This window comes from Python bivittatus, unplaced genomic scaffold (genome assembly GCF_059951505.1).
Source record: "Python bivittatus isolate LINGU-HERP-01145 unplaced genomic scaffold, Pbiv_v1 ctg000850_np1212, whole genome shotgun sequence".
Taxonomy (NCBI): domain Eukaryota; kingdom Metazoa; phylum Chordata; class Lepidosauria; order Squamata; family Pythonidae; genus Python; species Python bivittatus.
The window spans coordinates 3,974,019-3,995,000 of record NW_028277112.1 but is presented as its reverse complement, the minus strand read 5'-3'; the positions used below and the strand labels follow the sequence as shown (position 1 = coordinate 3,995,000).

Here is a 20,982-nt window from a genome sequence, read left to right as displayed (position 1 = left end):
TTACCCCAAGAGTATAGCATAACATTGTCCAGGAAGTCAGAAAGAACCCCAGAATAATTTCCAAAGATCAGAAGGTTTCTTTTTGCCTTGGCTAAAGTCAGTGTTCATGACTCCACAATCAGCAAAGCACTAAGTAAAAATGGGATTCCTGAAAGAACAGCAAAGCAAAAGCTGTGGCTCTCACAAAAGAACGTTATTACTTGGCTCAAGTTTGCCAATAAAGCACCTAGATGGACCTCCAGGTGGACTGTTCTACAGACAGTTAAGTCAAAAGTGTAACTTTTTGGGCTGTCTGGGCATCATTATAATTGACAGAAATCAAACACTGTATTCCACAATAAGAACATCATGCCAACTGTAAAGCATGGAGGCAATAGTGTTTGGGAATGCTTTGCTTACTAATACAGTGTTTTAGAATGGCTAAGTCAAAGTCCACACCTAATTACCATAAAAATGATGCAGCAGGACTTGAAACAAACAGTTCATGCTAGAAAAATCTCACATTAGTGAGCTGATATACAGTTCACCATGGAGGAATGGGCCAACATTCTAATGTAGCAATGTGAAAGACTGATCACCAATTATAGGAAGCATCTGGTTGGAGTTATTGCAGTTAAAAGTAGTGCAACCAATTACTGAATCTAAAGGGCAATTACTTTTTCAGATTGGCACACTGCATGTTGGATTTTTTTTGTAACAAACCTTGGTATTATTTGTTCACTCAGACCCTCTTTATACAGCAGCAAGACCTACACGAAGCTCTGATGTTTAGTGACAAAACTTATGCAAAAATTCAGAAACTCCAAAAGGGGGCAAAGATTTTTTTTCACAGAACTGTATCTTTGAACATTCTTCTAGGATTTCTCTGTTGGGTTCCAATGCCAAAGGTAATTCAGTGCTTATTCCCACTGCTTTTCAATTATTTTTCTCTTCTTCTAATTTCCTTTTGAAATCCATTATTGTTTCCTTTGCTATTCTGCATCTTCATTTCAATTACTGCTTTCCTTTTTTTTAAAAAAAAAATCACTGAGAATGCTTGAAGAGTGGACAAAAAGACAGGTCCAAAATATTTTAACAAACTGAACTGAAAGGGAAACTGTGCAAGATTAAGGAAGGAAAACACCTGCAGATTACAAATAATTTTCCAACCTACAATTTGAGATGTTGTCTGAATGATGTAACAGCAGCATCTGAATCTCTACTGGTGTTCCTGGAAAGTAATGGCACAAACCTTGCCTAGCATCTATCTTCCTACAGACCTAGAATTCTGAATCAGGTACAACTATTTGGTTACTTTCCAAACACTTACATTTTAATCTATTTGAGTTCAGAGGGCTTTATATCCCTTACTTGTGTGACAAGAGTAAGGTTGCCAACTTTTATTTTAAAATTTCTAGTATTCTGAAATAAATATTATACTAATCCATCTTTACCCATGACTTAATCCTGAAGAAAAGGGCATATGTGGTATTTTACTGAAACCTACTTGGGCAAGGATAGGTTTTTGGATGCCTCATTAGCTAAGAGTCAAGGCAAGGTGCATATGTGCTGATAAGACCCTGGGAGAACCTTCTCCTCTGCAGCCTTGGTGTCTATAGCACCCAAAATCCAGGGGGACATCTGATACACTGTTCCACAGGCTTCTGGATATGAAGCCTTATTTCTGAAATTGGGCTTAAGGGAGAAGCTCGGGTGTGTTCCTGCTGTATCATCCACTCTGGTGTTTGACATTATCCCTACCTGAGGTGCTTGACCCTATCACCTGTTTGATTCCCCTTGACAGTTACTGCTGGAGAATTTATTTCTTTATTTAGCTTCTAATGCACTGTAATCTACTAGGACTACTGATGGATAACAAACAAGATTAATATAAAATCTTCCTTCCCTAGAGGAGATGGCTTGGGATTTCACATATCCCATGACAACCATGGAGTTGTCCCTAGTCATCACAAGCTCTTTTCACATGGAAATAACAATTGGGATCTTGTATTTACCTCAGAGCAGCTGAGATGCATTCTGGTGGTAAGAAAAGTTACTGGCATTCCATGGTTGTGAATATATCATTTTCTGATGACTATGAGTCTTCTAATCACTTCCAATCTTCCAAGGGGAAGACTTATTAAAGTGGTCCAGACCAGGGACCTCATAGAATTATCTGGTTTTCAGACAGTGCCTGGGGAATTTCTCAGTGGTTGAGAGGGCAGTTCAAACCACATGCCTAGTTGATCTCTGGATACAGAGGTGGCAAAGGTACTAGATAACATTGTCCCAAAACTATCTCTCCCTATTTGTTGATCTTGAGGTTCTTCTTGAACTGAGTTGTTGTAGGAGATGAAATGACAGAAGAAATGCCCGGAGTGATGCAGGAGGAGAACAAGGAATGAATATGATTGAACATGGCTACAAGCCCAGGTTTGGTCCAACACTATGACAGTAAAAAAACTGAAGTGTTGTTGCTTCTCTACCTTTACTACATCCAGAGACTGCTGTCTACTTATTCAAAGTGACCCAGATCCTCTTGGGGAATGATAGGATGAAAGAATTCCCAACAGGCTGATGTTACATTTTTTCCAACCACTTGACAAATAAAATTCATTTTCATTTGAAGCTGGATACTGTCTGGACAGACATCAATGATTTGACAGGATACCATCAGTACCATCTGGAATCTGTCTGAGCCTATGAATTCTAATGATGCCGACAGGCTCCTCTGTGGTCTTAGATCTGCCATGCGTCAGCTGCTAAGAAAGGTTATCCATCGGCAGAGGTTGTTGTTATCTACCTTAGTTATCAATCTCCCCCAAAGCTGAGTGGATGACATGGTGAAAGTCTAGTCCCAGGCTGGGGGACTACATGTGGAGAGAAACGGGCTAAGATTTAAATGCAGCAAGAAAACATTCCTGTTGGTTCAGAAGCCTTCCAATCCTATGACAGTTCCATCTTTAGTTCTGGATAGGGTAGTACTGTAATACTTTCCCTAAAAGGAAGGACCAGAACTGAATAGCCTCCTGGACTCATAGTTCAAGCCAGAGCAGCAAGTGGGAACTGTAGCCTACAGAGCTTTTGTCCATCTGTGTTTGATATATCAGTTGTGGCCATTTTTGAAATAGGATGACTAGCAATAGTCTTGCATGTCCTTGTCACCTCATGGTTGGAATATTGCAATTCATTCTATATGAAGTGGGCTGCCCTTGAAAGTGATTCAGAAACAACAGCTAGTGCAAAACGCCACTGTTTACTTTCAAATGGTTAATGGTTAAGAGTCATTATAGCCATATTACAACTTTACTGTAGGAACTGCATTGGCTATTTTGTTCCATGCTATTGGTTATTACTATAAAGCCTTATAATGTAGGTCCTTCAAGGCCAGCTACTTCAAATATAATCTGCCCATCCAATGCAAAACAGCAGAGGACATGTGAGTCCCTACCTTTCGGGAGATGTGGGGGGCCAGAAATGAGCCTTCTTTTTAATGGACCTCCATCTTCTGAAATACTCTGCCTCTCTCCACCAAAATTAGGATGGCTTCGTCCTTGCTAATATTCAGGAGCGCAGTTAAAGCACTGATTTTACACAGAGCCTTTAAGGAAAGACTACTATTGCTATGTCTAAGTTATGGGTATGTTATCAAGTTTTTTTTATGGGGGGGTTGAATCTTGGCAACTAACTTCAACAGAAAACAAGATTCTACCTGGGTTTCTTTCACAAGACTGAGGAAAATTAAATAAAGTTATGTACATTTCAGCAACTGCTGGCTTTCACTTTTAGAAGTCAATTTATCCCTCAGCTAGTCCATACAGAAACTTTGTTATTTTTTTTTTTACTAACAGCCTCTGTGTGAATGGGTAAAGAGGTTGTATTTTTAACTGAGAAGAAGAAAGGTGCAGGTGCCCAGGATATGAATCTCTGAGGCACTTAATATTTAATTACAGTGGGTTGTGTTAAATTGTTATCTTTTTTGATTCTGATAACTGATATACCAGTTCCATTATTATTGGTTGCTATATTGTACCATAGACTCCCTGACTGAAATGGCAATAAATATTTGTAAACAAAGGTAACATACTGCTAAATGTGCATTTAATAAACCTGTCCATAGACAGTAGAGTCTGTTGTCCTTCAGCATGTCTGCCTACAATGGGCATGCCCCCAGAGGCACTGTAACACCCAAAGAATCAACCTACGGTGAAAAGACAGGCTCATAAAAATATGCTAAGTGTGTCCTGAAAATGATTACCAATAGTCCTCTTAAGGCACAGAGATGAAGCAATGCAATGTGCAAACAGTCATCATCCCTTTATACAATTTCAGCCAGTTGACAGCAGCAGACTCACACAATTTTGACGACTATGTGCATTTTTTCTTCTTTTAAATCTTATGCTTCCTACTTGAAAGAATCCCTAAATTCCACAGTGGAGCAAGGAGCTGTCATTTCTGCAATTACTATTAAATGACTAGAAGATACAATAAAAAACAATCTGCCATTGTAGCAGGGCATTCTTGATATATGATTATAATGTGCAAACACATTCCTATTTGTTTAGCACTGCAAACACAATAACAGGGCTGTCAATTTAATGGTCAGTTTGTTGGTGTTTATTCTTATGAAAAATCTAGGTAAAACAACAGAAGTCTTGATTATAGAATCATGCAGTCGGAATGGGCCATTTAGGCCACTGAGTCCAGCCCCTTGCTCAGTACAGGAATTCAAATTAAGGCATCCCAAACAGATGGCTATCTAGCCTCTGTTTGAATATATTAAATTAAGACCAGCCCACCACCCTTCTAAATAATTGGTCAAACTCATCTCACTGTTTGGAAGTTTTTCTAACAATCAGAAGCTACCTTCCTATAACTTGTACTCTGAAATAAGAGATAACAAATTTTGACTTTTTTTCCTATGAAGCATCTTTTCAGATACAGGTAGTCCTCACTTAACAACCATTTGCTTAGTAACTGTTCGAAGTTACAAAGATGCTGAACAAAGGGACTTACAACCAGTCCTCGCACTTACAATTATGGCAGTACCCCCACAGTCATGGGATCACAATCTGGGCACTTGGCAATCAGCTTGCACTTACAACAGCTGCAGTGTCCCAGGGTCACATGGTCGCCATTTGCGACCTTCCCAGCCAGCTTCCGGCAAGCAAAAGCAATGAGGAATCGCATGATTTGCTTAATGACCACGTGATTCACTTAATGTACGCAGTGATTCGCTTAATGACCTCTAAAAACGGTTGTAAAATCAGGCACAACTCACTTAACCGCCCCACTTAACAATGAATTTTCTGGTCCTGTTGTGGTTATTAAGCGAGGACTACCTGTATACGAAGCGTATTATCATGAGCCCACTCAGTTAATTTCTTTCAAGTCATCTTAAATACCACGGGTGTACCATGAGCCACATTCCTCCTTCTCTCTTGTTTTTCTTACGAACTTACCTAACAATCCTTTTGAAACTCAAAACCTTGTAGCAATGTTGTAGACAGTAAAATGTCCGTTAAATCTGAATCTGTGACATTTGCATCCATTTATGTCATGTTTGTAATTAAATAATAGATGTAAATGGCATCATTTGCAGTAAAATCTTGATATGGACATTAGTAATTAGGACATTAATCCTAACAAAAAAAATTGTCCATTATCTGAAATTGACTAAACAAAGGTTTTATGGTAATTTTCATTTGCTCTATATTTTTCTTTCCTCTCCCTTGTTTCAAGTTGCTACTGTTTATTAGGGTCAAGTTGTTGCTGCTTATCTTTTAAATATTCTGATCAAATTTTCCTTTTTTCTCTTTTCTTATAGTTTTTTTGTTAAATATATTTCCATATACAAAAATAACAGTACTTCCTTTCAACAAAATCCCATAGAAATAGGAGAACTTACTGTTTAGCAATGTGCTTAAACCTATGCCTTTAAAATCCAGTTGTGCAGGCTGAGAAACTAGAGTAGCCTATGAAAGTTTACTTTAAATTTGTGCTGTTCTCCCAAACATGCTTACAAAAATTAGTTGATAACAAATATGCTAAAACTAGTTGTATTCAAAAATCCACTGACATGCAATTTAAAAAATATTGGCAATGATTCAAAGATATGGGCAGAAAAATCAGTTTTGCTCATTTCAGTAAAATAATCCCTCTCCCAGGCTTAAATGCTGCTGCTGCAATTCTTCTGCTATTTAACAGTAAAATAAATGCCACATATACATTGGGGACAATCTCAGAAGAAAGTCAGAACGCTTACTAGGCAAAAATGCTCAGGGCTTTCACATAGCCATCAGGTGCTAGCCATTTTAGTGGTGGAAATGCTTATGATATCTAAAGAAGACCAAGTATTTCCATCTAGTAATGGAGGATGAGACTGGGGTAGCTGTGCTGGTGCAGGGCAATCGTGGCTGGTTTCAAAACAAGCACGTAAGTTACAGGAGAGAAGCATGGGTTTGGCTACAATACTATGCATACTGGCTTGGTCCTAAGAGAGCTCCACTGAACATGACAAGAGAACCTCTGAATAAATATGTATTGCATTTTGCTAAAGAGTAAGGGGGCCAGCCTTGGATTTCTATTAAATGGTTAATGGATTTTTTGAAGGCCAAAAGATACATTTGTACAATACAGGAACACCCACCCATCACTCTATTCATCCCTCTACAGCAATGTTTTATTCACACTGACCCCACAAGCCAAATCTGAGATGCACAAGAGCCACTAACTGTTTTCTGCTACTAAAAGCAGAAATCATGTCACATATCACAGAGATGACTGTGGTGAATGGGTGGAGTATTATAAGCCTTCTCCAAGTAGTAAATGCAAAATCGCAGGACCAGGGAGTAATTTCTTCCTCTGTGAAATGGAAGAGGACCCAGGAATATGGTAGAAGTGTATCAGAGCAAATACTCCTGGCAAGGGAAGTATGAACTCCAGAAAAATATGGATTAAATGAAGAAAATATGTTTTGTAAACATGGTGCTAATGCAATCCCTGGACTCCAATCCCTCGCTCCCAAGCCTTGTTTAATTGTCTGCTGCTTGTGGCTCAGTGTCTTCCAAATACAGTTCTTTACAGTATATAAAGTATTGTTGATTCAGAAAGTCCCAACAGAGTAATAATTCAGACAAGACTCAAATTCAGCAAACTCTGTCCATTGACTATTAAGTCCAAAGTTTGCTACACTAAGAATATAATCTATAAACCTGGTATATTTATTTATTTCTCTAATTTGTATAGCTGCCCATCTCACAAGTATGACTCTGGGCGGTGTACAATAAGACAAAACAATAAATATAATCTACTAAAAGTCGAAAAGGGGTAATCTAGCTAGGATTTGTCTCTTCAAAGGCCCATTATAGGCTATTTATATCACTTTCCAATAATATTCTAGGGGTAGCTTATTTAAAAAGAAATGTGCTGGCTTTATGCTGCTCCTATTTTTTCCAAAAGCATTACATAGCTGTAATATTATTACAAGAAAATGCGTCAAGGAAAGCTGATGGGAGCTCTGCCCAAATCACTGCAAATCTACTTACTCCAGCCAAATTGATTTAACACAATGAAAAATGTCATGGAACTTGCTTTTCAGGCCAGTCATTCAGCCTGAGCATATGAGGACTTGCTAAGGGAAAGGGAATGAATAAATGTAAACAAATAAAAACTACACTGAAGAATCAACTGATTAACATTTCCCTTATTTTTAAAACTAAGTAATTATCTAGATTCTCTCTTATGTGAGTATATTTGCTTATAAGCATTATGCATATATTTTAAGAATTCCAGTAACAACAATACCAACATTTTGTTTTGGGCAGAGTTCTTTTTTTTTTTTTTAACTCATTTATGTGTATTGGATTAATTCTTAATTTCATATCCTGTCACATGTTTAAGATAATATAAATGTGTAACCTTTAATAACAGGACAAGAGTAGAGAAAAACTAGTAAAAACAATTTGTACAACAGAATATCATTATATGGAAAAAACTGTATTCTGATCCCCAAAACAGCCCATAGATGTCAAGTCAACATTAACTTGATTTCTGTATCTGGATTGTTGAATCCTATTATGCATGCTCCATGCCAAAGTAATAGAATTGTCCCTAAAAATGTATTTTCATATGAAGGAGATGAACTAATATCACTACAAATCAATAATAATAATAATAATAATTTTATATACTATGTGCTAATAAAGAGCAATACATAGAATGAAACAATATTGTAACATATTACAATATACATCACAGTATTATATATGTCACATTATATAATAAGAAGTCTTTAAGTTAAAAGGCTCTTGACATATAATAAAATCAACATATATATGTTTTTATATGGGTGGGGAATGAATGAATGAATGAATGAATGAATGAATGAATGAATGAATGAATGAATGAATGAATGAATAAATTCCAGTTAGTAGGCAAGAAATTTTTAAACTTCTCAGCGGCTTAAGAAAAATAAATGTTTTAGTGCTTTTTTAAATGTTAAGAGATCTGATTACAAGTGTAATTCTGGTGAGAATTAATCTTTAAATAACTCTGAGTGTTTAGGATTTTTAAACAAGTATTATTAGTTTTAGGACTATGCATGCTTCAAAAATGATTTTCAGGAGGTGCTTCAGAGCACAGTACTTTTGAGCACACTACCTTTCGTTGTTTATTTTTTTCCCAAGTTTCCAAGTGAGTCCTCCTAAAATGTGCTGCTGGAACAACAAGCAATAAAACTTTCTTCCAAATTTCATCTTTATGGCTGAAATTAATATTGTGGGAAAGAGGAGTTCAGAAGTTGCAGCTCACTATGTTCCCAAAAATGACAATATACTTAAATGCTAGGTTTAATACCAATGATTTCTCATCTTATACTGCAGTTTATTTTTAACTATTAATCCACAAAAATGTGATACATGTTCATTAGAGAATTCTAATTCTGTTTACAAAAGATACATTTGGAATTTTCACTTTGCTATTTTAAGAAGTTAAGATAGCTATGAACTGATACAAAAATCTGGCCTTGTGAAAATATTTCAATATTTTGATTAAGGCATTTTAATAACCAAGCTTCAACAGTTGAAGCTAGTCAACCATTTCAAAGTCAAAGGCTATGATCCAGAACTTCATCTGCACAACAAGATCCCACTGCCAACTATGGCAGATGGAGCTTTGTAAGCAGCTCATTCTCTCTCACAGCTGGCAACAGGGAAGTCCTTGTGCACACAGGGCTTCCTGGATGGATCATATAACTAAACTGGACAGCTAAGAAACTAAAAATTACTAATCCTAGCAAACTTGTGTTTGCTTTTGTTAAAATCAAATTTTAAAATTCTCTAGCTCTTAAGGAAAGCTACAAAGTTTTGTTTTTCATTTTTTAAAATTAAGTTGCATAGCTAAAAGCATCAAATTGTTAACTTGCAATTTAGGCTTTCTTCTGGCATTTGACTATAAAAGGCCTAGGTCAATATTGTACCAGTAACAAATTATCCTTTTTAAAAATGAATGTTTTTCACTTCTTACTTTATTAACAGAACATAGAGTATTAAATCGGCAGTTACTTTAAATTGTGCAGCAGTCACAGCAAATCATATGCATGCTCTCAGGAGTAAATGCCACTGAGTTCTATGGAATTCATTATCAGGTAAATGAATACAGGACTGCATATTTAATATCAGAAATTTGTAACATGCAAATTACTATAGGTAAATTTTCAGCAAATAAGTCAAACTAAAGACATTATTTTCTGTTTAAAGTCTAATATTATAAGCAAAAAATAGATAAACCTAAGTAGGACCATATCCTTCCTAAAACTGCTTATATTCAGTTTAACAAACACAAAGATTGCTCACATAAAAATTGCTGGTGAAGCAAAGACACCACCTAGTTAGGCAAAAATCAAAACTCCCAGGAGAAAAAAAGAATTGCATTAGGAACCCAAAGCAATTAATGGATTAGAAAAGTTGAGAGTTCATCAATTTGTAATCTGAATGAGATTCAGGAAATTTTAGGCTCCAAAAAATAGTAAATATTAGTATTTAGAAATTTTTAAATTAATACCTAGTAGGGCATAAAACAATTAAAAATATAAATAATTTAACACTAATGTCATCAATATCTAACTTTTTATCCTAAATTTCTTGTTGAAGTTAAGGCAGCAACATGTGGTATGTTTATAACTATGTGGTATGTATGCACTGTGAGAGGAAAATTTTAGTAGCCTTTTGTATGTTTTAATGTTAATTTTGATTGCATTTAATAAAGCCAAGTTAGCTAAAATGTGGCCAGTAGGGCAATAACAGGAAATAAGTAAACTTGCAAGACTAAGCAAACTACTGATGGGAAAAGACGTGACAAGGGAAGTATGGTAAAGTATGGTAAAATTAGCACCAAGGAAGTTATGATTCAGTTGCAAATCCTGGGAGTCATGTCTGTGGTTTGTGGTTTTTGAGGATAAAAAGGATTGCAAAGGGGGGTCAGTGCCACACGGCTAAGCTGTCTTACCTGACCACTTGATCGTGATGGTCCGCATTGCAATGTGAATCTAAGTGAGTACCTTGTATGCTATTGGTTGAACTTTACTTGCTTATTGAACTAACATTTAATAAAGCTTTTAGAACTTTGAAGTGACTTATGTTATGGTGCGTCTGTCTCCCGTGTTTAATGAGGTTTTTCCCTGACAGCATGCAGAGTCCTGTTAAATTGGAGTGGCATATAAATCCCAGAAAGTAAATTAATGTGTTATGAATGTGTGTATACAGATAGGTATCAATTTTTTAGGGAAGTGCTACCTTCTAAGGCCTGAAAAATAAAGATATCCTAACAAAGTAATCTGATATACACAAAATACATCATACAGTAATTTGGCACTCTGTGAGATAACCATGAAGTGGCCTACCATTCTCTCCTGGTGATCTATAAAAATGACTTTATGTCAAGCAGTTCCTGATGAATGTTTTCAGAAGGGGTTGAGCCTATCAGAAGTAAATGATTACACTAGACAGTCATCCTCTCCATTCCAAACCAAACTGCTTGTTCTTTGTTCAAATTTCTACACCAATATGTATTTCTGCATTGGAGAAGACAATGAAGTTCAGCATTATGATTTCTTGCCCTCAGAATCTATATATTACGTATTCCAAGATGTTCCAATAGCATTATAGGGAAAACAAAAATAAAACATGTGCCAGACAACTGCAGCGACTTTTTGGATTAATGAAATTTTACAGAAATAGAATGTTCATTTAATTTATGACATGTTTTACTTATTTATTCAGTTGCTCATCATATATCTAAAATCCTGATTTTGAAATACTTGTATTTTAATTACTGCTGTGTTTTTGATATGCCAACTGACTCTACCACCATCTACAAGAATGAAATTTTACGGCTATAGGAGCTGGTGCCCTTCAGATATGTCAACCTCAGTTCTCAATAGCTCCATCTAGCATGGCCAAACAATCCAAAATAGGACGTCTATGTTAACACTGAATTAGAGAGGTCCAAAATGCAGTTACAAGTACAAATCCTCGACTTACAATCATTCAAAGTTACAAACATGCTGAAAAAAGTGACTTACGACCAGCCCCAAGCTATAGCCGTTGCAGCAACCCTGCAGTCACATGATCAAAAGTTGGGCACTTGGCAGCCCACCTGCACCACAGGGGCACTACAACTCCCCCCACCCACCTATCTCCCCCCATCTATGCTTTCTTGGCCCCCTGCCGCTCTGCGTTCCACCACCTCAGCTGACCTTTGCTGGTTTTTTGTTCTAAAAAGCCCCTTTGCAAAAAGCTCCTGGAGTGTGGTGCACCAAAATGCCCCTTTGCAAAAGGCTCCTGGGTAAACTGGGCTGGACTTTTGCTTCATGCTGCCAAGAAAAAAACAAAAAGCCAAAAGCAGCACCTGAGCAGCAGCATGCCAAAATGCCCCTTTGCAAAAAGCTCCTGAGTGGGGCTGAGCTTTTACTTCATACCTGAATGAATGAATGAATGAATGAATGAATGCATGCATGCCAAAAGCCTAGCTCAGCCCCACCTAGAAGAAAAGGAGCTTTTTGGAGCAAGAAGATGACAAAGGTCAGCTGGGGCAGCGGAGCATAGGAGGGCAAAGGTTTCAGAGTGCAGGGTGGTAAGGGCAACTATGGCTGGGACCAGGCTGGGGTGGCTGTGGCTTCCTGGGGCATGGCAAACAGTCCTAAAGTCATGCAGTTCTAGGGCTATTTGCCACCCTGCAAGGCAGGGTGCAGGGCAGCCAGAAGGGCAGAGATTGAGGGGAAGATAGGCAGATGGGGGGAGTTGGAGGCAATCCCCTACCTTACTGAGGCTCAGGGCTGGGAGGGACCAAGTCCAGAATGGCTTGGTTTGAAGTGGATACTTGCTTAATGACCCACTATTTTTGGTTAATAATGGCAACCAGGACTGCCAGGATTGTAGTCACTAAGTGATGAGGTCATGTGACATCTTGCTTTACGACTGCATCACTTAGCAATGAAAATTCCAGTCCCAATTGTGGTCGTAAGTCAAGGACTACCTGTATTTTCATCAACAACAGTATTACTTTTTAGTTAAAGTCTTGATTTACCTCAATTAGTAAACCATATTTAATGGACAAAATCTGCTGGATAGGGATATGCCTTGGTGGGACATCAGTATGCCTGAGGGAAGGCAGAGGGGGAAAGGAACAAAGGCTCTGAGAATATCAGAGGAGTGGGCAACTGTGGAATGTGCCACACTAAGTGCTGCTGAGGAACAGGAGGAAGTGGAGAGAGAGACATGTGCACCAGCCATGCCATACCCACCAGCTTTCCTTATTTCCTGTTGATGGGCTGTCACCCTTCAGCCCATCTGTCTATTAAATGAAGGGTGCACTCACCCTATCTGAGGAGCCGTCTCACCCCGGTTACTTCAGCCCACCCCACTCGGTCCAGCAGAAGGGGCATGTTGCAGACTCCACCAGTCAAGGAATTTCAACTGGTGGGGTCTAGGCAGAGGGCCTTTTCTGCTGTGTCCCCCATCCTATGGAACAATCTGCCTCCCAAGGTCCGATGTGCCCCCACTCTCATGGCCTTCAGGAAAGGGGTGAAATCCTGGCTGTGCAGAAGGCCTGGGGGCTGGATGGGGGCTTGCACCAGTGGAGGTGGCTTGTGGAGTGATTGACCTTGCCCCCCCGTCATTTTCAATGTTTTTAGTATTTATGTACAGGGTTTGTTTTTTATACTGGATTTTTAATGGATTAATTTATTTTAATTAGTTATGGGGTATTTTAATTGTTGATGGGGTTTTTGATTTTAACTGTGAGCCATCCAAAGTCACCCGTTGGGGGGAGATGGGCAGCATACAAATTTAATAAATAAATAAATAAATAAATAAGTCAGCAGACAGTAGCTTTTCCTAGCTTTCAGGGACACAATGTTTTTTGGGTTCTTAGGCTGTTTAACATTTGGTATTGTGACTGCTTACAGAACAGCAGGAATATACTAGAGCTACAGGCATAAGAACAAACTTGAGAAGATTCCAGTTTTGGAAAGGTGGTTTTTAAAAAGTCTGACTTACAAAAAAAAAAAATCAATACACTTCTCCCATAGGTTCATGATGCAAAATTCTATAATCAAGGCTTGTAGATCTGTAATTATGGTATGTCAGCTACATTTAAAGAAGAGCGTTAAAAGATTGTTAAAGTTAAACTAACACAATTGCAATGTGAATTGTCTTAGTCTCATTCTAATCTACTGGTGTCAGTTTCATTTAATCAGAGAGAAACTATGGGCAAATGTCAGTACTACTTTCACATGTCCCTAACATACTACATTCATTTAGCAGCTTTTAAAGCCTCTGTGATATTGAAATAGCCAAAAGAGAGAGAAAGCGTGCACGCACGTGAGCGAGCATGAGCAGAGTTTTAATGGACAAATGAAGACAGAATTAAAAAAAATCAACATCTATTAGTTAAAGCAAAAATATTACTATAATTGCAGGTACTCTTCAGTAATATAGATACCACATCATTTAACAAAATCTAGCTATTTAGTATAATTAATCACTGCACAATAGGTTACAAGAGTCCAAGAAGAGCATTAAAATGTTCAATTCATTCCTATTAGTGGAGCAATGGATAAGTTTGTTCCAGCACAAACAGATGAAATAGTATGCCTACCCAAAAAAAAAAAAAAAACCCTCTAGCAACTCCCCAAAACTGAATTCTGCATAAACTGAACTACTGTGGAAGGACAGCTCAGATTTCCAAAACTAAATAACTTTGAATTTCAATATGCAGCAAAGATCAACAATTTCTATTATCTGTCCATGAAAAATATATCCAGGAAAATTAGAATCTACAGAATCATTAGAGCCAACCAAAATGATGTCTGGTGACACAAAAGGCATGGAGTGTTTCTCTACTAGTATTACTTAACATTGCGAAGACAAAATAAAGGCCAAACTGATAGATAAGTTATGCAAATGATATCTAAAAATAATAGCTACATTCATTCATGCTACCATCAAGCCTTGAAGACTTGTCTGACCCTAAACCTGGCCAAATTCCAATAGGGAAATATGAGTAAAAGTGTGCATGTGGGTTTATGTGTAATACTTAAGAAACTGTAGCCAATAGTTTTTTGTAGTTAAACAGACTCTGTGTACTGTGCAACATTTCATTACTGCATATGATCCTGAATTCCTATACCTCCACTGAAAATGTGAGAGTGTGATTGGTTTGGTTCCCTAATATGAGAAATATAAGGGTAATGCACTCAGCCTTATGCTGTGCAACTCATAATTCATGGGACAAATCCAATCCAACAGATGACTAAAAGACATTTATTTTATATCTTGCCTTTTTCCTCTGGTGGCTAACAAAATTTAACAAAGAGAATATAAACAGTTAAAAATAAATAATTAACCGTGTTAATTTTAACAATTAGAAACCTGACAAGAGGCACATCTTTAGATTTTCTAAATGCTGAAAAAGCAGGGGGCAGAGTGCATTCCAATACATAAGGTCTTCTCCTATGTGCCAGGAAGATGGACCTCCGATAGCATGGCCATTTTAAGATGGCCTTTCCAGCAGATTTAACAGCCAGTTAGACTGTAAACTGATTAAAAGTCTATATTAACTTAAATTGCATCTGATAAGCAATAGGCAACCAGTGCAAGTATTTCAATATAGTCATCATGATACCTGTCTCTCACACAAGTTACCAGTCTAGTTGCTATATTTTGTACCAACTGCAACCTCTTCAAAGGTAGTGTTATACAGAGCAAATCCAAGAACAGCTGGGGGTTAAGAAGCACTCCCAGAGTATGAAGCTGCTACTTCATGGGGAGAGTAACACAGTAAGAGTCTGAATGTTGACAAACAGCACCTTTACCCTGTCTGGATTTAACTTCATCCAGCCAATTATCAAACTTAAGGAGTGTTTAAGGGATTGATTGCTCTATTGCTCCTCACCGTGCAAAACTAAGGAAGCAAAGTGTCATCAGTGTGACTACCATCAGCATTTTTATACAGATGTTGAACAAATTGGGGACACCATAGGTGAACTACCAGGTGTCAAATAACTGATCTTCACCACCTTCTAAGCATAACCTGACAGAGTAATTGAGAGTCAGGTGGTATACAAACTAGGTGGAGGTGGTGGTAGTCATCTGGAAGGAGATCATGCTAAACGATAAGGAAAACTGCCAAGAGGTTCAAGAGAACAGTCACAGCGACACTCCACACATCTAGTTCCCAGCACAAAACATTCACCAAGTCAATCAAACCAGTTGCACTATTTATATACTGGTTGAAAGTCCACTGAAATATGTGCAGATAATCAACATAATTTAAATGTGTCTGGTGCTGCAAAGCTATTGCCTTTTTCAGAAACTGAATATTTAAGATTGGCTTATAAGTGCACTACTCTCCAGCTTCAAGGGAGGGTTTCTTCAACAGAGGTCTTATTACAGGTTGTGCATATTTTGAAAGTTATTTGGAAGAAATGCTTCAGACTTTGTGCAAACACAGAACATGTCTATTATTACACACACTTTTTAGATTTCTGCATAAGCCTAACAAAAATGCTACTATTTAAGGGTTGCATTGGCCTCTTCTGCAGCAGAATTGGACTTCAGATGGGCCTTACTCTATGCTAGATCTGATTATCTGAAGAGTTCCTTCACTTGCTGATATTCCATTTGCTTCACTGACATCAGCTCCCTTATAAACCAAGAGGCTGATCTGGCCATGTAAACCAAATCTCCCACGTTTCACAGATCAGGTAGGGAACTGACACTTATAACCAACAAAAAATGGGGAAAATTCCCTAAGTGTATTCAGGAACCACCCAGATCCATCAGGCATTTAGGTCACACCATTTTAGCAAGTCTTCTGACCCAGCAGGGATTTGTTTAACTACTTCCTACACAATTATCACCATGGTATAGAGATGCTAGTTATGGTGGGGTAGAAATTTTATTGTCCACAGTTATAAAACCTAGTGAATTCAACAGGGAAAATAAAAATCCCTTCAATGAAAGAACAATCTCAAGAAATAATCACAGCCATTATCCAGAGTCAGAAAAGGACCATATACATCTTTACAAACTTCTGTTAAGATCCACGGAATGAAGAAACAGAAATAAATTCAAGTAATGCAACCTTAAAATGCTATCAGATATCAAAAATCAGGTAGTTGTTTTTTGGGCAGGAAGGGTTCCTTACTGGAACAGTGGTAAACTGAGACAATTAGGTCAAATACTCTAACAAATACTTCTTAAAGCAAACAAATTCAGGGCAATTTACAATAAAATGTGTGTACATACATACATACGCATACCAGGGTTGTGCAAAACATTAGATACTCTCTCCTTGAAGTAGTGAGACAGAGGAGCTCCAAAGTTTTGAGGGCCTTTCCAGATTATCACTATATTTAAGTGCACAAAGAGCCATATCACTTATCCAGCAGTCATGGCAAAAATTTCATTCTCTGTACACACAGAAAACTTCAGAAAACTCTTAAAACAGGTCCAGAAGGCGGCTTAGGTATTTGAACAACCCAAGTATGTATCTTGAAACATACAAATCATGAATAAAACAAGCAGAAATAACAAATTAAAATACAGGTAGTCCTCACTTACTGACTGCAATTGGGACCCGTAACTCCATCACTGAACAATGCAGTCATAAGGGGAAATGTCACATGACCATGCCAACTTAGGAGATCAGTTCCAGCTGCAGTCGTTAAGTGAATCACCCGTGGTTAAGTGTGATGTCACATGACCACAACTTGTGACTTCCTGCTGGCTTCCCCATTGACTTTGTCAGAAGCCAGCTGTGAAGGTCACAAATGGCAATCAAGTGACCATGTTACACTGCGACTGTCATGTGCGTCAGTTGCCAAGAGCCCAAATCATGATCACATGGCCCTGGGAACAGCTGCAACTTTGATGACTGGTCATAAACCTCCTTCAGCACTGTCATAACTCTGAACAGTCACTGAACAAGCCTTCGGTAAGTGAGGACTAACTGCAGAACAATGAGTTTTAACAGAACAGAATATCATCAAGTTACTTACCATCTATTTTGGTAGTATCTAGCAAATGAAGTAGTATTTTTATCTAAAAGGAAGATGCTCCTGAATTCACAATACCCACTTCCAGAGGAAGAATAGAGGGAAAAAAAATACTGTAACTCAAACAAAAGTTCTGTTCGATACACTGCTCACCTTGTCAAACTAGGGTCCAGCTGAAACAGATCCTAGAAATTCCCCCCAAATGTGTCATTTTTGCCTGCATATACACATCTGCCAGAAACCACACTCCAAAAAAAAGGGGAGGGTCAGAATAAAAACAGTTAATAGCTGTTGATTAAAATTAATTGCCTGTAAAATAAGATATGCCATTTGTAAAATTAATTTATTCTCATCTGCATATGGCACTCATTCTTTCTCACACACAAAAATACACAACTGCACATGCACATTTCCCTTCATCCCAACAGAAAGAGCAGAGAAGAAAAAAAAGAAAAGAACAAGGATGGAGCTATGATAAGAGGAATAAGTGCTGCCCTGCGAAGGGAAAATATGGAACAAGACTGCCTGGAAGGGAAAAGGGACAAAAGAAAGGAAAGAGAAGCTCTGTGTTAAAAATATATATACAATATATTGAAATCCACCAAATAAGCAGTCTCACCCAAGCAAATGCTTGTCTTCAGACTAATCTGCCAATACAACTAGCTTTTCAGCAACAATGTTTGCAGTCCTTTGCACTTCCTGCTTATGACTTTATTCTAAAAAAAGTTTTGAGTTATATCAAGGAATGTAAGAGGATCCTCTCTACTCTCAGGTATTGTTAGGAGTTAAAAAAAACTTTTGTTGGTGCTGAAATAAGAAAATTGGTACTGTAAGTCTCTCAGGGAAGTACATTACAGAAATTGGACAAAAATATTTTCTTCCCTATGACATACTAAACCTATAAAAACTGCAACCTTTTGCTGCAGACCAAATTTTGAGTTTGATTCATTTACTGATCATAAAGCCATTTTATAACCTGCCGTTATACCAAGAGTATCTATTGTAAAAGTTTTCATAGATTTGACTTTAGTTAATGCTATGAAAGTCTGAGTTTCTAACATTAATGTCAATTATTACACTCTACAGATTACATGTTCCTTTGCAATTAAATACCACCACACTAAAAGAATACTGGCCATTCTCTTAACTGTAATGATAACTGCTATTTGAGTATCAAGCTGGTGTTACAAATGTTAAGTACCATTTCCCAGGTGCCACCACCATTTATTGTGTTTGTGAATCCATGACAGTACTGTGTTATTTTACAATAACCCCATTTGGCATCTCCACCTTGCTCGGCCACATACAGAAGGCACAATTACACAACTGGCCTGCAACTAGCCTTAAGACAGAAGATTCTGAATAGAAATCCAACAGCCTAAATTGAAAGCAAAGAGAACTGGATGTAGATTACCAAATGCTCAATCAGCATCTCTTACTCTTCACAAAAATGGCTACTAAGTAAATACATAAATATTGATTTATCATATTAGTATGTGACATGTTTGCAGCAAAGCCAGCTCTTGGTGGCTATTGTAGAATGATTTCCTACTCTGCTACCAGCTAGAGGAGAAATTGTCAGTGACTGCCTTTATTTGCTACTGCACGAAATTCGCCGAACAGTGAATATTACATGTATATGTACTGTATGTATATATATGCATAATACCTACATATTATGTTTAATATGTAGATGTGCTACTCTAAAATAAGCAACTAAACTATTATTCCTAATACATGTCTTGCACATCACTTGAAGCCAGTTCACACATTCATATACTCACTTGGTACTATGTTTTGATCATTATACACATTTAAATGATCATGTAATACTAGTCAGCTGGTGAATATATAAGCAAAAATCACAAGAAAAAGGATGAATAGATTTACAGTTGACATTTGTGAATCAAGTAACTTTTGTGGGATGTACTCCAATCATGATTAGCAACTTTGGCAAAGAATGTGCAATTACAGTTATCCCGTATTAAGCAGAAGAATCATTCTGGACAAGCTAGCTCCTTTAAGATCCCTTCAAATACACTGGATTAACATTTTCTCCATATAAAATCAGCACAATGGCTGAAAATGGTGAAAACTGTAGTTCAGCATATCCAGACAGCTACAGATCAGTGAAGGCTCCATTTACCTCCTTACGGCAGAAATAAATAATGGTGTCAGTAATCACCAAAGCTGTGCCTACAAAACAGCATATGAGCAGGTAAATAACTGCATATTCTCTCGCTGCAGAGTTGAAAGCGGTTCATTACTCCACCTGCCTAATTACCAATGAAGAAAACAGGCCCTGGCTTCAGGGCAAACGCTGGAAGGAAAAAAGAAAACCAAATTTGCTTAGCGAGCAAACCTAAAAATGGGTCAATTTCACGCTGAGCCACCATACCCACTGACTAATCAACATCTCTTAACTTAACCTCCCTCGCAGGATTGTTGTGCGCAGGAAACGACCACAGCGTTGTTCTCCTTGAATAAAAAACGGAATATATCTTTATACTGAGCTGATGCTTCCTCCTCCAGCCAACGCGTCGACACAAAACAGTTAAATCGCGGCCCTGCGAATTTCACTCGCCTTCTGGGAAAGAACAACACACCTCCCCGTTAGAAGGCCCTACTCCTCAGATACTCACCGTTTTACTACGCCTGTTTTTATTTTGATCTGTCTGACGCGAGGGTCGGCCATGGGGGAGACCGGGGGAGTAACTGAAAACGTTTGGCAGCGACGAAACGAAACGCTGACACAAAACTGGCAACAAGGGAAGAAAAACTCAGCCACCAACAGCACAACAGCGTTCAAACAGTAAAGCGCATGCGCGAAATAAACGGCCGCACTTGGAATACAAACTCCGCCTCGCAGTGGACTGTACCACTGAAGAAGGGGAGAGGAAGATAACTTAGAGGCAGGAACAAAGATGGATAATCTTTGGGAAATAAGGTTCCTCCAGCTGGAGCTGTTCTACTGCAAATCTCGTCCTGCCCAAATAAGAAAGAAACGGCTCTCTTGCAGAGGAGCAGTTTGATGTTGCAGAGTCCCAAATCTCACCCCACTAGTAATAAATCGCCGTGGAGAAACAAAGTCCTCATACCAAGCCGTTGTTTGCTGAATCATGATTTGTTAGCAGTGTTTCAGTGGCAGAATTCACTCATCATCAATCTAAAGTTGTAAGCAGGATCCTAAATGCAAATAGAATAATTTAATTTTGGCAATGGCAACAATAACTCAAGAACTGCAAGCAGTGTATTTAGAATTGTCTTGCTTTTAAAACCTCTTTGTTCTATTTTTCACTTCTGTACATCATGAAGGATTGAAGGCAAAAGGAGAAGAGGACGGCAGAGGATGAGATGGTTAGATAGCATCACTGAAGCAATGAGCATGAAACTGAGCAAACTCAGGGAGGCAGTGAAGGACAGGAAGGCCTGGCACGATATGGTTC

General features: G+C 38.0%; 1 protein-coding gene across 1 annotated transcript in view; it reads right to left on the bottom strand.

The window, feature by feature from the left end:
- Positions 1-20,361, bottom strand: part of TBCA (tubulin folding cofactor A) — a 37,332-nt gene extending 16,971 nt beyond the window's left edge. Inside the window, exon 1 of the mRNA XM_007436065.3 lies at positions 20,179-20,361. Coding sequence (XP_007436127.1) covers positions 20,179-20,231 — 53 coding nt within the window. The 5' untranslated portion in view covers positions 20,232-20,361. The remainder of the gene's footprint in view (positions 1-20,178) is intronic.
- Positions 20,362-20,982: the final 621 nt, after the last annotated feature.